General features: G+C 46.7%; 1 protein-coding gene across 1 annotated transcript in view; it reads right to left on the reverse strand.

Annotated features, from left to right (window-relative positions):
* PPP2R1A (protein phosphatase 2 scaffold subunit Aalpha) overlaps positions 1-14,480 on the reverse strand; it is a 2,558,186-nt gene that overhangs the window by 847,023 nt on the left and 1,696,683 nt on the right. Inside the window, exon 10 of the mRNA XM_044079364.1 lies at positions 9,478-9,651. Coding sequence (XP_043935299.1) covers positions 9,478-9,651 — 174 coding nt within the window. The remainder of the gene's footprint in view (positions 1-9,477; positions 9,652-14,480) is intronic.

Here is a 14,480-nt window from a genome sequence, read left to right on the forward strand (position 1 = left end):
CATGAGGATCCAATTTCCCATGGATTGGGGATTCAACTTCTTCGGTGGGACATATAAATTCCCTGCGCCTGTGCTCCTGGCTACCTGAATCTGTGCTCCCCGCACTGAGGAAGATTTAGTTGTGGGCTGTAAGCAGAGAGCCCCAAAAAATGTAAATCATTGCCATAGAGCATAGAATGTTGTTCCCTGTTTGTGTTTGTAAGATGTACCACAGTTGTGTTGTCTGTTAGAATCAACACAAACACCTGCCAAGTAAATCCTGACTGCTAACATCTCTTAATGCAAACTGTACCTCTACCAAGCTGATAGTTGATTAGTGTCTGTATCCACTTTTGTATCCACTGTCTTGTCCACACTTCACCAGATGAGCTCCCACAGAGAGGTGACTGAGCATCTGTCGTCTGAATGCTCCTCGCTTCCCTCATACCGCAAGGTATTAGTTGAATGACATCACACACTGGAGCATTTGTTGCATTAATTCCAGGAGATAATGATTATTTGAATGACAGTCAGTGTGGCATTTTTGGCAGTGTTGTTGTAACTTCTTATTGTTGTGGCATTGGGAAGCTAGCCAGCAGTTTGGCACATGAAGAACCAGAATAAGGAAAGCCATTTTTGTTTGGGCTTGGTCCTGGGTCAGTCTGGATGACTGATGAGACAAAGGATGAAAGTAAAAGGAAAGATTCTTTTGTTTGTCGAGGTCCTAAGGGGGTGCTGTGGCCAGTTAGTTCTTACAAGTCTTACACCCAGAAAGATCATGTTTAAGCTGTACTAGACTGTTCACAGAATACCCCAATCGCCCATCACAGCATCTTTCTGTCTGCCCCATATCCTGACGAAGAAGCTCCTCGCCTTGAATCAGGAGCCAGTATAATCAGGCAGTCCAAATAAGGATAGATCTGTATTCCTTTTAGCCTGAGAGTCCCCACTGGACTTGGATACTTCCTGCAACTCGGTCTGAAGGGCTAGATAAGGTAAACCAAAATGAGGAACTGTTAATGAATGAGTCCCCAGCCCCAGCAGATAGATACTTCCTGCAACCCAGTCATGATGGAACATGAAGGTAAGCCTCCTTGTCCAAGTTAGTTAAAATGATCATTGCCTTTGCCCAGCAGAGGCTGTTGTAGTATCAACATTTTGAACTTGGGAAATCCAAATAAGTGTTGAGGTGTTGAAAAATTGGTAACCAAATTTGGTCTCCCAGAGTTTTTTTTACTCAGATTTAAGGCTAGATGTTAGAGCCCACTTTCTGGCAGAGGGATCAAAGTTGGCAAGACTTTAAAGTAAATTGTGAGAAATTTGTTTGTGAGTGAGGAGGGCATCTTGGCAAGGAAACGAAAAGCATGCCAACTGAGGGCAAAAATGTATAACAATAAAACTTGTAACTGTGGTCCTATCTATCCAAATCTGTCATTGGAATGGTAATCAAACCCAATGACCCTCCCCTTGAAAAAGGCCAGGCCCTCCAAAGAAAGGTAGACAGAAAAGGAGCTCACAGCTTCTGTTTTACGGTCCTGAGACCTGACCCTGACCCTAGACCTCCTCCTGTGAACTCCCGTGGACTGCAGGTGAACCTGTGCCTAGCCTGACCTAGAGCCACTATACCCCTAGACCCACGCCTAGAAGAAGGATCCTAGACTGGGAATCTGCCCAAGGATACCACCCATTTGGGGGCCAACACTACAAAAATCTAACCTGCAAAAACATGCAAAATTAGCAATCTTCTGAGACCTTTCTTCTTTGTTTCCTGCGAGAACTAAGACTGCCTCAGCAGGAGAAAGGAACATCTAAAATCCTTTGTAAATGACATGCTAAAATCTTGTGATCCCTCAGTCAGATAAATTCTGATCCCTGGCCCCAGTGGCAGCCACCCCAGACCCAGCATGCAATCCCACTTAGAAAGAGTACCAAACAGCCAGCAACCACATTTTCAACAAAACCAACTAACAATTCACACTCAATACATGTACTAATTACCTTGTAACTTTCTCTTCAGGAGATAACCTTAGAGCTTCTCTTGTGAAACTGATTTCAAAATGTTATAATTTTGGTTTTTCAGCATGTGAAAAAGGTTCCAGCCCTAGGGTGGAAGAGCCCTAAGGTTTTTATTTTCCCCCTTATATCATTCCCAACCTCCTTAATACCTTAGTGCAACCGGACAGTTGACAAAGCAAGCCTTAGACTCTTTAGGCCCCTGGGACATTTCTGTTCTGGTCCTCATCCTCAAGGAAAAATGGCACTTCAGGCACCCTGTACCCTGTAAAAGGTTTAACAGGGCAAGAAGGAGGAATCAGAAAAGCTTCTAGGCCACTTCAAACAAAAAAAACCAGAACCAAGACCAGAAGGGCCAGCCTAATCCTAGGCCTATGCTGGGAAGAATCAAAAAAAAGCTGGCCTTTCTTGAATAGGAGAAGTCCTGTCCCAATCAATGCCGATGTTCTCTGAAAAGAAAAAGCTCTCTCAAAAAAGAAAGAAGGAGAGAGAGAAAGCAGAATCATCAGAAGAGACAGAGACAGAAATCATAAGTAGAATAATCTTCTGGTCTGAAGTCTCCTCTGCTTCTTCAAACTCCCTAAAACAAACTCCCTAGCTCAGGTCTGGTCCAAAGAATCTTATCAGCCTCTGGGAAAGAACTTCTAAATTTTAATCAAAGTAATCAAATCTTTTTACATAATAAGCATATGCTTCTGGCTAAAAGAACCTGCCTGGACACCTTCTGGCCAAGCTGCAATAACAAGCCTGGAGCCTAGCCAAGGAAACAGAAGGAGAGGGCCTAACCACCCTAGGACCGGAGGAGAGTACAGTAACCTGAGAGCTGCCTTCAAGCTGCCTGCTCCTGAGAGGCCTGAACTCCTGCCAAGTCTCCTCGAAGACCCCCTCCAACAAAAACCTCTAAAGAACCCTGCGTGGCACCCTCGACACTTACGGAACCCCTAGCAACTTTCGCTTTGTAGTGCGCTTTAGGAATAGCTTTTTCCTTCTTACTTTCTTCTCAAAGAGCGGGCGCCGACAATCCCGACACAATTTTATAATTTATACTGCTCCTCATCACTAACTGAAGACAAACTTATTCACCTTCTGTCCGCGCCAGCGACTCTAGACAAGAAAAATACAAATAACAACGCCGTGCTTGTGGCCCAAAACAAATAATACAAAAAAGTATGTATCTCATTTATCGTAATCCTTTCCCACACAAAATATACAATTATAAACAAACTCTGACTGAAACAAACCACTATTCTGAAACTAAATATTCTATTCGATCTACGGGTCAAACTTGACTGCTATTGCAACTGCATCTCTGCATTGAAATTTCAGAACGCCGGCCGGACAATGCAACGCTGCTTCTGCACCAAAAATGAGATGAAAATTTGTAGGGCCCGACGCCGTCATGCGATTTGTACCCTTACTACCCTGATCATCTCTCTTTTGACCTTTGACAGCCGCCAGCCTTATACTAAGTATTCGGGCAGACCGAGACAGCGGATCATCCAGTTTGTAATGGCTGATAAAGGTATGAGATGAAGCCCAAGTGGCTGCGGAACAAATATCATCCAAGGGGACCCTAGATCTAAAAGCTGCCGAAGTAGCGACGGCCCTAGTAGAATGAGCGCGGACTCCCTGAAGTGCAGGCCTTCCCGAACTCTGATATGCCAAGAGGATACAACTAGCTATCCACCGTGACAGGATAACTTTAGAAACTGACTTGCCTAAATTGGTTTTGGCAAAGGAGACAAACAACTGATCAGATTGCCTATGACCAGCAGTTCGATGAATATAAAAGTGTAACTGTCTGTGCACATCCAAAGAATGCAGTTTGTACTCTCCTTTGTTCTGATAGTTGGGAAAGAACACAGGAAGATTAATAGATTGATTAATATTAGCTTCCGAAGATACCTTAGGCAGAAAGGACGGATTGATCCTGAGGTAAACTCTATCCTGATGGAAGGCCAAATACGGTGGTATGACACAGAGAGCCTGAAGTTCAGAGACCCTTTTAGCTGAAGTAATGGCCACCAGGAAGGCCGTCTTCCAAGAGAGGTATTTAAGATCAACCGTAGCCGCCGGCTCGAAAGGGGGGCTTGTCAAGGCCTGTAGAACCAAAGATAAATCCCATGGGGCTACTACCTCCCTGACCAGAGGTCTGAGAAGGAAGGTACCTTTGAGGAAAGCTTTACAGAGCTTGGAGGTAATTAGAGGGCCCGATTCATGCCCTACATGATAATGCAAAATCGCTGCTAGTTGTACCTTGACTGTAGAGCAGCTAGCCCCCTGATGAAAAAGGGTAGTTAGAAAATCCAAAACCGACGTAAGAGGCGCCGTGAAAGGATCTAAGTGACGGTGCTCCGCCCAGATGGAGAAACGTTTCCACTTACTCCGATAGACCCTTCTGGTGGACGGTTTGTGTGCTGCTACTAGAATGGCTTTGACTGGTGAGGAGATTCCGGGAGTCCTTATCAGGAGTGGAACTGGAGCAACCACGCCGTCAGCTTGAGGCTGACCAGGTTGGGGGTCGGAAGACCCAGAGGGTGAGTAATGAGATCCGGGAGGGGATCCAAAATCCAGGGTGGATGAATCAGGTGAGACCATAGGTACGGGAACCACGTCTGACGAGGCCAGAATGGGGCAATGAGGATCATCTTGCTCCCCAACCGACTGGCTTTCTGTAAGAGTTTCAGCATCAGGGGCAATGGAGGGTAAGCGTAAAGGAGACTGGGAGGCCAAGCATGTACTAGAGAGTCTCTCGGGGACTCCTCCTGAGGGGGGATTAGAGCAAAGTAACTGTTGCATTTGGTATTTGAGGGAGAGGCAAAAAGATCGCAACAGGGTTGCCCCCATTGGGCAAATATTTGTTCCGCTACTAGAGGATTGAGAGACCATTCGTATGGGGTCAGAATTGAATGACTGAGCCTGTCTGCTAGGATGTTGGACCATCCCAGAATGTGCGTTGCAATGAGAAAGCGGTTGGTGGATATCGCCCATTCCCACACTCTCATGGCCTCGCGACAAAGAGGATAAGACCTGGTTCCCCCTGTTTGTTGATGTACCAGACAACTGACATGTTGTCCGTTTGTACCGCAATCGTCCCAATCGGAAGAAGGCCGTGAAGTGCCTGCAACGTCAAAAGCACCGCCCTCATCTCTAGGACATTGATATGCAAGGAGGTCTCTATGTCGTTCCACATGCCTTGGACCGTTCTGCCTGAATAGTGCCCCCCCACCCCAGGTGAGAGGCGTCTGTGGTCACTGTGGCGACTGGAGGAGGCATCGAGAATGGTCGTCCTGTGTGAAGGGACTGGAGCCACCACACGAGCGACCCTCGACCCTAGGGGAATAGGATGGGACAGGGGGTTGCGAAACAGGGACCATTGCACCTGCAGGGTCCACTGCAGAACCCTCATATTTAAACGGGCTAAGGGCAGCAGAGAAATTGCTGCCGCCATGGACCCTAGAGCCCTCAGGATCAATTCTGCCAGAGGAGCAAGAAGTTGGAGAATGGCCTGAACATGCAACCTCAGGTTCTGAAGCCGATCTGGAGTCAGGAAAGCAAGCATTAGTCTGGAATCCAATCTCGCCCCTATGAAATCTATTACCTGTGTAGGAGCCAGAGAGGATTTGGCCATGTTGATAGTCAAAACTAGGCATGGAGCAAGATTGAGGAAGTAATCCCTGCCTGAACAGAGCAGATGCCTTGTTGGGGCGATGAGGAGCCAGTCGTCCAGGTACGGAAAGACCTGAATTCCCTGAAGCCTCAGGTGGGCCGCTATTACCGCCAAGACTTTGGTGAACACCCTGGGGGCTGAGGTGAGACCATAGGGGAGGGCCCTGAACTGAAAGTGACTGGCTCCCAGCCGGAAGCGGAGGAACCTCCTGGAGCGTCTGTCCACAAGAATGTGATAGTACACATTCTTGAAGTCTATCGAGCACATCCAGTCATTCTCCAGTAACAGGGAGAGAATAGATTGCAGCGTAACCATCCAGAACTTTTCTTTGGGTACTGCCAGGTTCAAGAGAGTGAGGTCGAGGATGGACCTCAAGTCCCCCGTCTTTTTTGGCACCAGAAAGAACCTGGAGTAAAACCCTGATCCGAGCTGATCTGGGGGGACGGGTTGGATGGCTCTTTTTTGTAAAAGCTGCTGAATTTCTGTAGCAGCCGCCTCCCTCTGATCGGGTGGTATGTCGGGGAGGCTTCTGGTTTTGGGGGTTACAATAAAGGGAATTTGGTAACCTCTGGATATGATGCGAAGCACCCAGCGATCTGTTGTTATGGACTCCCACATTGCTAGGTGCCTCGAAAAACGCCCCCCGATTGCCTCCTCAGGGGTTCTGCGTGGGCCTCTCTGAGAAGGGTTCTCTGGACCCAAAATTTCTGGGACCCCCTCTGCCTCTAGGGCGGTGTCCTTCCTGTCCTCCTCTGCCATGAGAGGACTGGTTGTCCGGAGCAGACTGGGATTGATGCGATTTCCGGAACCACATCTTCTTCTGACCCTTTTGGTTCTTGGAAAAGGACCTCTGGGGAGCAGAGAAGCGGACTCCGACGGCAGACAACACCTTCCCGTCTTTTTCGCTCTGGACTAAAGTGTCACGAACGGTTTTGCCAAACAGTGCAGAACCATCAAAGGGGGCATTCGCGAATGACGCCTTAAAGGGTTCCGAGAAGTCACAATGTCGGAGCCAGGCTTGGCGCCTCATTACCAGGCTGGCTCCGCCAGCTCTAGCGATTCCTTCAGTGGCGTGAGACAAGTGCCGCATAGAGGTGTTAGAAATGGAATGTAGAGTGGACATTCGGGAGGAGTACAGCTGCTTGTCCCCTTCCGACATGGACTCTGGGGGGGAAGCAGCGTATTCTTTTATCAGATCCCGCTGCATCCGGATGACGTGTGCCATATAGTTCAGCGCCCTCATCGAGAAGGTTGCTGAACTGAAGGCCCGCTTCCCAAGGCAGTCCATCACCCGAGACTCCTTGCTTGGTGGGTGGACCGCGGAGCTCTCCTGAGCCAACTCCCTCTTGGTGGCCGCCGCCACCAACATGGCATCCACAGGGGGACCTCTGCTCCAGTGGGTTCTTTCTGCAGGGGCACTCAGGATCCTATCTGGGCGCTTGGGGACTGGCTCTACAGTGTCCGGCTCCTTCCAAGCCCTGGTGAAGATAAGGTCCACCAGGGGGTCGGGGGGAGGGGACACCCAAGAGGTAGATGGCCGTGCTTCGAATGCCTCTAGGAATACGGACTCATCGGAGGAAGCCTTGGGGGCAGACCACCCTCCCCTAATCCTGAGCATTTCCATGATGTCTCCAAAGGAGACATCCTCGGGGGGTGACCTTGGGGAGCCTTCCCCTTCATCTAAGTCCATATCTTCCGTAAGGGACTCGGGGGAGTCCACGTGCCTCCTCTTACACTTAGCTTTGTGAGGAACCTCCTCGGGGGGGCTGTCCGAGGAAGTGTCACCAGCAATGTCATGTTCCGAAGGAACACCCAGAGGCGCTGAAGCAGGCTACCCCGAAGGCCGGGTGATGGGAGCCTGAACCAGCTGAGAGGGAGTGCAGAGGGAAAGCCAAAGCCAGGACCGGAGGCCCGGATGCACTCAACAGTGCCCTCTCCACCACTGCGAAAGCCGAGGGGGAGCCACCCTCGATAGGATCCGAGATTCGACTCCCACTCGGATCCGAAGAGTGGACCGGACCCGGGGCCGAGACCATCGGATCCGAAGGACCCGTGTGCTCTGACCGGGACGGAGCCGAAGTCACACGGAATCCCTCAGATCCGAAGCTCAGCCCACGGCTCCGAGAGGTCGGATCCGACAAGCTTGAGGTACCAGTCGGAGCCGAAGTGCCCAACACTGTCAGCTCCGACCCACCACCGGATCCAACGCGGCTCGGCTCTGAACCCGGAAAACGGGTCGGAGAAGGAGCGATTGGAGCAAAAAATGGGGTCGAGCTCCCCCCCCAGGGGGGGGGGGGGCAAGAGCACTCCCATCTGCAGCTGGGCCTGGATGAACCTCCACATCATCCGGTCCAGGTCTGCATCTGACATGCTAAAAGTGGACCTCAAAGAGGCCACCGAGGCAGACCTAGGGTGCCGCCTCGATGACCTCGACGGGGACTGGGTCCCCTCCTCCTCAGGTCCTGGTGAGAAGCAAGGGGACCGGAGCCGAGGAGGAGGCGATCCAGAAGCTCTGGAGGGAGAAGCCCGTTTGGCGGGCGGCGCTTATGGTGCTTCTCTCTCCGCTTGGCCTTCCCGGCCTCCCTCTCCTCCGGAACCGAAGCGGGAGGTTGAGTCCCGACCGGAGGGAGGGAGGCAGGGGTGGCCGCCACCGAAGGCTGGGTAGCAGCCACAGAAGCACCGGAGGCCGGAGCTGGATCCGGGGGCAAAAGGCCCGCCAAAATTAGCTTCGACCTCTGGTCCTTGAGTGCCCTGGGGTTGAACGCCACGCAGATCGCGCATCCCAAGGAGTGGTGTTCAACCCCAAGGCACCTAACGCACCAAGTGTGGCCATCCGCCGGTGAAAGCTTTTGGCCACACTCGGTGCACTTCTAAAAGATGGCTTTAGGGGCCTCCAACATTGTAAAAGCAGAGAAACACACTCCCTAGGCCCCTACACACACCACAAACACACACTACGACCAGCGAGGGCAGGGAGGAGAAAAATAACCACAAATTAAATTAAATTGAGAGAGATAAAAGGGCTATGGGGTACCTAAACAATCGCTCTCACTCACACTAAGAAAAAGGGGAATAAAATAGAAAATTTTTTTCTCACAAATCCAACAAGTAGCAGGAGCTCGAAAATCCAGCTTGTAGCATGGCAAACTAGAGCTGAGGTCAGTCAGGGTTGGCAGGGGATTATGGGTAAAGGGAGGAGCTAGGAGCTTGGATCTATGCTGTGGTAGAAGTTGCTGGCTCGGATCCGAGATCGGATCCGTATCCCAAAGGTTGCTGACAAATGAAGTGCCTACTTCAGAACACTGGGTTATGGTATGCAGCCTTCCTCACAATAGGAGCTTTTAAGGGAAAAAATGTGCTAATAATGAGAGAACCCAAAGGGTGTCGCATACCTATCCAGTACCAGAGAAAATCAGCACCCAAATCTCAGGGCATTATGTTCAGAAACTTTCCACAAGGTTGACATACTAAAAGGCTTTACCCATCTCTGATGTACAGATAGGACGCCTCTTGTTTTGGAAATCACAAATGACATCACAGGTATTCAACTAGCTTGGAGGGAAAGGGGTGGAAACTGACAGAGAATTTAGAGCTGCTTAATGTCAGTTTTGGATGGACAAGCCCACAGACTACAGTTAAAAGAAAGATAAGGAATGTCACTACAGGTTCCACGTTTAAAAATATGCAGTTAAGTTATACCTGGCTAAAAAAAATCTAATGTAAATCTGAAAAAAAATGGCAATCTAACAAAAAAGTAGTCAAGACGGATAAGATTTACAACTTTTACAAATGCATAATGTGATTTAGTTTCTTACCAGCTGTCCAGCAAGTAATGGCATGTACTCTATAATTGCAAGCCTCACTCTCCATTTGTTATCTTCAGCCAGCTCTACAATAGCTGGCAACAGAGACTGAGATAGCTGTCTAATTCCGATTACTTCGTTAACACAGTCCAGATTTGAAATTATGTTCAGTCGCACTTCTGGGCACTAATATAAAACGGAAAATATGAACATAATTATAAGTATAAAAAAAAATATATGCAAGTCTCCCAATTTAGATAAAGTTGACATTCAAAAAATGAACAACACAATCCAATGTAGACGCATACAATGTCATCCGTGGCAAGGATAACTGGTGACAGTGACTTGTTTCTAAGTTTACAGTTACCAAGCTTCATTAATACAACAGTACATGTAATGGGCAGAAGAATTAGTGCTGCCACACTAAGGAAGATGTTAACCTGCCTGTTACCATATGTGGAAATGGTAACATCTGTGACAGCCACCAGTCAGATCGAGTGAGAGATGCATTAGTTCTGAGATGATCCTGTCTAGTCACCATTCTAAGAAAAAACTCTCAGACACCAACAGTGGGTTGAATCAATTTAACTAGTTCCTGATTTGAAAAACTAGTATAAAGTGGAGAAATTTATAGCTCAAAATGATGGTGGCAAATATAAAAGCAAAAATCTTGGCCAGATAAACAGGCAAAGCATTTAGGAAAACAGTGTTAACGCCTACTGAAAATGACATTTTAAAAACAGTACAATTTTTTTTTACAAGTACAATTTTTCTGTACAACTCAAATTCATGTTTATTTAAAATGTCAGCACTGAAACCAATAACAAAGAATAAATACTGAGACATACTAAAACCCCACAAAAGCAAAAACGACTATTAGAAATACTGAGACTCAGATTCATTAATATGAATCCCAGAATATAAAGACAGAATGTCTGAGTCTGCATTTTTGGTAATTTCAAGTCCAAAACTGTCATTTACTGGAATATTCCCCTTTCGCGGAGGTATGGCAGTTGCACAGTTGGGGTGTGTGTGTGTGTGTGTAGATTTATACATACATACATATATATATATATATATATATATATACACACACACACACACACACACACACACGTGTGTGCGCGTGTGTATGCACATACTGATCCCTATCAGATGAAAGAAACTTCAGATGACTGAAAAGTGGATGATATAAAACCAGAATAGACACCTCCCACAATATCCCCTAACTATATATACTACCTCCAGGATCGCACTACAGTGGGGAAAAGGGCAGTGGGAAAAGGTATGCCCTTTTCCCCACTGTAGTGCGATCCTGGAGTTAGTATATATAGTTAGGGGTGGTATTCTGGTTTTATATCATCCACTTTACAATTCAGTATGTTGAAATTTAGCATTGTAAGATTTCAGTATTATGGGTTTCAGTCAATTGATTTTTCAGTATTATGAAATTTCAGTCTTATGGTCTCATTCAAATGAAGTTTCTATCATCTGATAGGGATCTGCGTATACATACATACATGTGTGTATGCATATATATATATATATATATATATATATATATATATATATAGATACACACACATATATACACACACACACACACACACACACACACACACACACACACAAACACACACACACACACACACACACACACACACACACACACACACACACACACACATATCCATTTACAAGTTTAAGGGTGTAGGGGCTTGCCTCCCGCAGAGAAACAGAGGGTGACCCCCCCACACCCGACACACACACAAAAGAAAAAATAAAATAAAGGAGAAAAAACATTTAACATTCACTATTCTCCTGGCTTTTCACTTTTTTAGTGTTGTCATTTCAAGGTTTGGCACTGCTAGTGTCAACGTTTCTGTAGGGAGCCAAGGACGAATCAAAAATGCAGTTTCTGCAGGGGACCACACTGCCATTGCTTAAAGTTTATAGTACATGGATATACTAACTCTTGTTGCACAACCGTGGGGAAAGACCCTACAAGTAAAAAATACGTCTCAGAATATTTACAGCACTCTCCTGTGAAAATAAGTATTTATTAAACCAAGAAGTGAAACACACACAGCGAAGCACAAATGCCAATAAAACAACTCCAGATTAGCCTGAAAACACATGGGTGTGCAGGATTTCCTGCTGTAGGCCAATAAAAGTAGATGTCAAGGTTACTTACTCAGTAATAAGTTATGTACTCACCATAACGTTCCACGTTTGATGTCCATCTCGCCTTCATTCTATGCTGGTTGGGTTTGGAACCAAGGATCGGTTCTGTCTCGGCCTAATTCAAAAGCTCGAGAGCTTCCACTGGCTCGAGGCTATTACCTATGATTAAACTAATATGTCTAGACAAATCTCAGAAGAGAATCAGAGACTCCATAAATCCAATCATAATAAGAAAATGTCCGACCGATCCTCCAGGAGTAAAGATGGGGGAAGGAGGGTGGGACGCAAGAATGAAGGCGAGATGGACAACAAACATGGAATGTTATGGTAGTGAGTACATAACATCTTAATGTTATGTTGTCGTATCTCGCCTGCATTCTATGCTGGTTGAGACTGCAGCAGTGGACCCAAAGGAGGCCCTGTTCCTGGAGGCCAAATCTACTTTGTAATGAGTGATAAAGGTATGACGCTTTACCCATGTTGCTGCTGCACAAATGGAATCCATAGGAAGCCGTACCTGGAAGGCAGAAGAAGTTGCAATAGCTCTTGTTGAATGGCCCTTCACTTTGCCTGGTAGCCGTCTCTTTTAGGAATTGTATATGTAGAAGATACAGTGTGTGAGCCATTTAGAGAGTGTGACCTTTGACACTGGAAATCCTTTCTTTCTGTCTGAAAAGGACACAAAACGCTGGTCCGACTTTCTGAAATCTGTAGTTCTATGCAAGTAGAAACACAGTTGTCTATGTACATTCAACCGGTGTAATCTATATTCTGCCTTGTTGTCATAGTTTGGGAAAAAAAGTGGAAAGCCAATGGATTGATTTAGGTTGGTCTCTGAGCACATTTTCAGTGGAAAGGATGGGTTGGTCCGTAAGGAGACTATATCTTTTATGAAAAATTATGTATGGAGGACGTATAGATAAAGCTTGGAGTTCAGACACTCGCCTGGATGAGGGGATGACCACTAACAATGCTGTCTTCCATGACAAAAACTTTATGTCACATAATGATGCAGGTTCAAAGGGAGGTAGAATTAAAGAGGCTAGAACAAAATTTAGGTCCCATGGAGCTGGAGGTTCTTTCACTGGAGGCTTTAGTAAGAAGGTACCTTTTAGAAAGACTTTACAGAGTCTGTGGGACATGATTCTTAGTCCCATTTCCCCAATATGAAAGTATGATATAGCGGCTAACTGCACTCTAATTGTAGCCACTGCCGCACCCTCATTAAAAAGTTTAGCGAGAAAGTCTAATACTGCTGTGATGGGGGCTGTAAAGGGATCTATGTTGTTTTTGGATGCCCAGTGTGAAAATCTTTTCCATTTACTAGAGTATAATTTTCTAGTTGATGCCTTGTGAGAGGAAATCAATAAATGTCTAAATGCAGGGGAGATGTCATGCAGCCTGGCTATTTGTGGAACTGGAGCAATCAAGCTGTCAATTTTAAGGTTTGTATCGATGGATGGAATGTTCCCAACGAATGAGTCAGAAGGTTTGGAACTGGGTCCAGAATCCACAGTTCCTCCTGGAGATGGGGCCACAGAAAGGGGAACTAAATTTGCTGAGGCCAGTATGGTGCAATGAGAATCACTGTGCTTTTCAACAAGTTGGCTTTCTGAAGAACCACTGGTATCAAAGGAAAACAGAGGGAAAGCGTAAAGGAGTCCCAGGGGCCAATCGTGTATGAGCTCATCCCTTGGTGACTGCCCCGGTGGGGGAAATCAGGGCAAAGTAGTTGCTGCATCTGGTGCTCATGGATGTGGCGAAAAGGTCGCATTAAGGCTGGCCCCATTGGTGGAAAATCTCTTCCGCAACCTCTTGTTTTAGGGACCACTCGTGAGGCATCAGACTAGCTCTGCTGAGTTTGTCCGCTATCACGTTGGATTTCCCCAGGATGTGCATTGCTAGCAGAAAACTTTGAAAAGAGACTGCCCATTGCCATACTTGTTGTGCCTCTCGACATAGGGGGTTGGACTTGGTTCCTCCTTGTTTGATGGACTTGGTTCCTCCTTGCTTATGTACCACATTACAGACATATTGTCTGTCTGAAATGCAATTGTTCCTATCGGGAGAGAGTTTTGGAATGTTTGCAACGTGAAGAGCACTGCTCTCATCTCTAGGACATTGATATGCAAGTGGTTGTCGTGTTCCTGCTAGACGCCTTGGGCAGTCTTTTCCAGATAATGCCCCCCCCATCTGAGAAGCATCCATGGTCACTGTGGCTACTGGTTGTGGGAAGACAAACGGTCGTCCTATAGTTAATTGAGTTGAATGAAGCCACCAGCGTAGGTCCTTTTTGCAGGATTCTGTGATGATGACCTTGTGTGACAGTAGTAGATCTTGCATGGATCACTGGGAAAACGGCAGCCATTGAAGAACTCTCACATATAAACATGCTAGAGGGTACCAAAATAATTGCAGTTGCAATGATGCCCAGAACCTGCAAGACAGTTTTTGCCTGAGCTTTCCTTTTGCACAAAAGATTCGCGATTTGGTGGCAAAGGGACTGAATTCTCTTGGGAGTAAGTTTGGCCAACATTTTTCTTGAGTCTAATTCTGCGCCTAAGAATATAAGATGCTGTGGTGGCAACAAGGCAGATTTTTTTGAAGTTTACTGTAAAGCCTAGTTGGGAACACATGAGAATGGTTTCAACCCTTGCTTTTATTAGTAGGTGCTTGGTGGTGATAGTTAGAAGCCAGTCATCTAGCTATGGAAACACACGGAACTTTAGACGCCTCAAGTGAGCTGTAACTACTGCTATGCATTTGGTGAACACTCTGGGGGCTGTAGTGAAACTAAAGGGCAGAGCTCGAAACTGGTACTGACTGGCTCC

Source organism: Protopterus annectens, chromosome 8.part0, assembly GCF_019279795.1.
Source record: "Protopterus annectens isolate FY-2018-M chromosome 8.part0, PAN1.0, whole genome shotgun sequence".
NCBI classification, from domain to species: Eukaryota; Metazoa; Chordata; order Ceratodontiformes; family Protopteridae; genus Protopterus; species Protopterus annectens.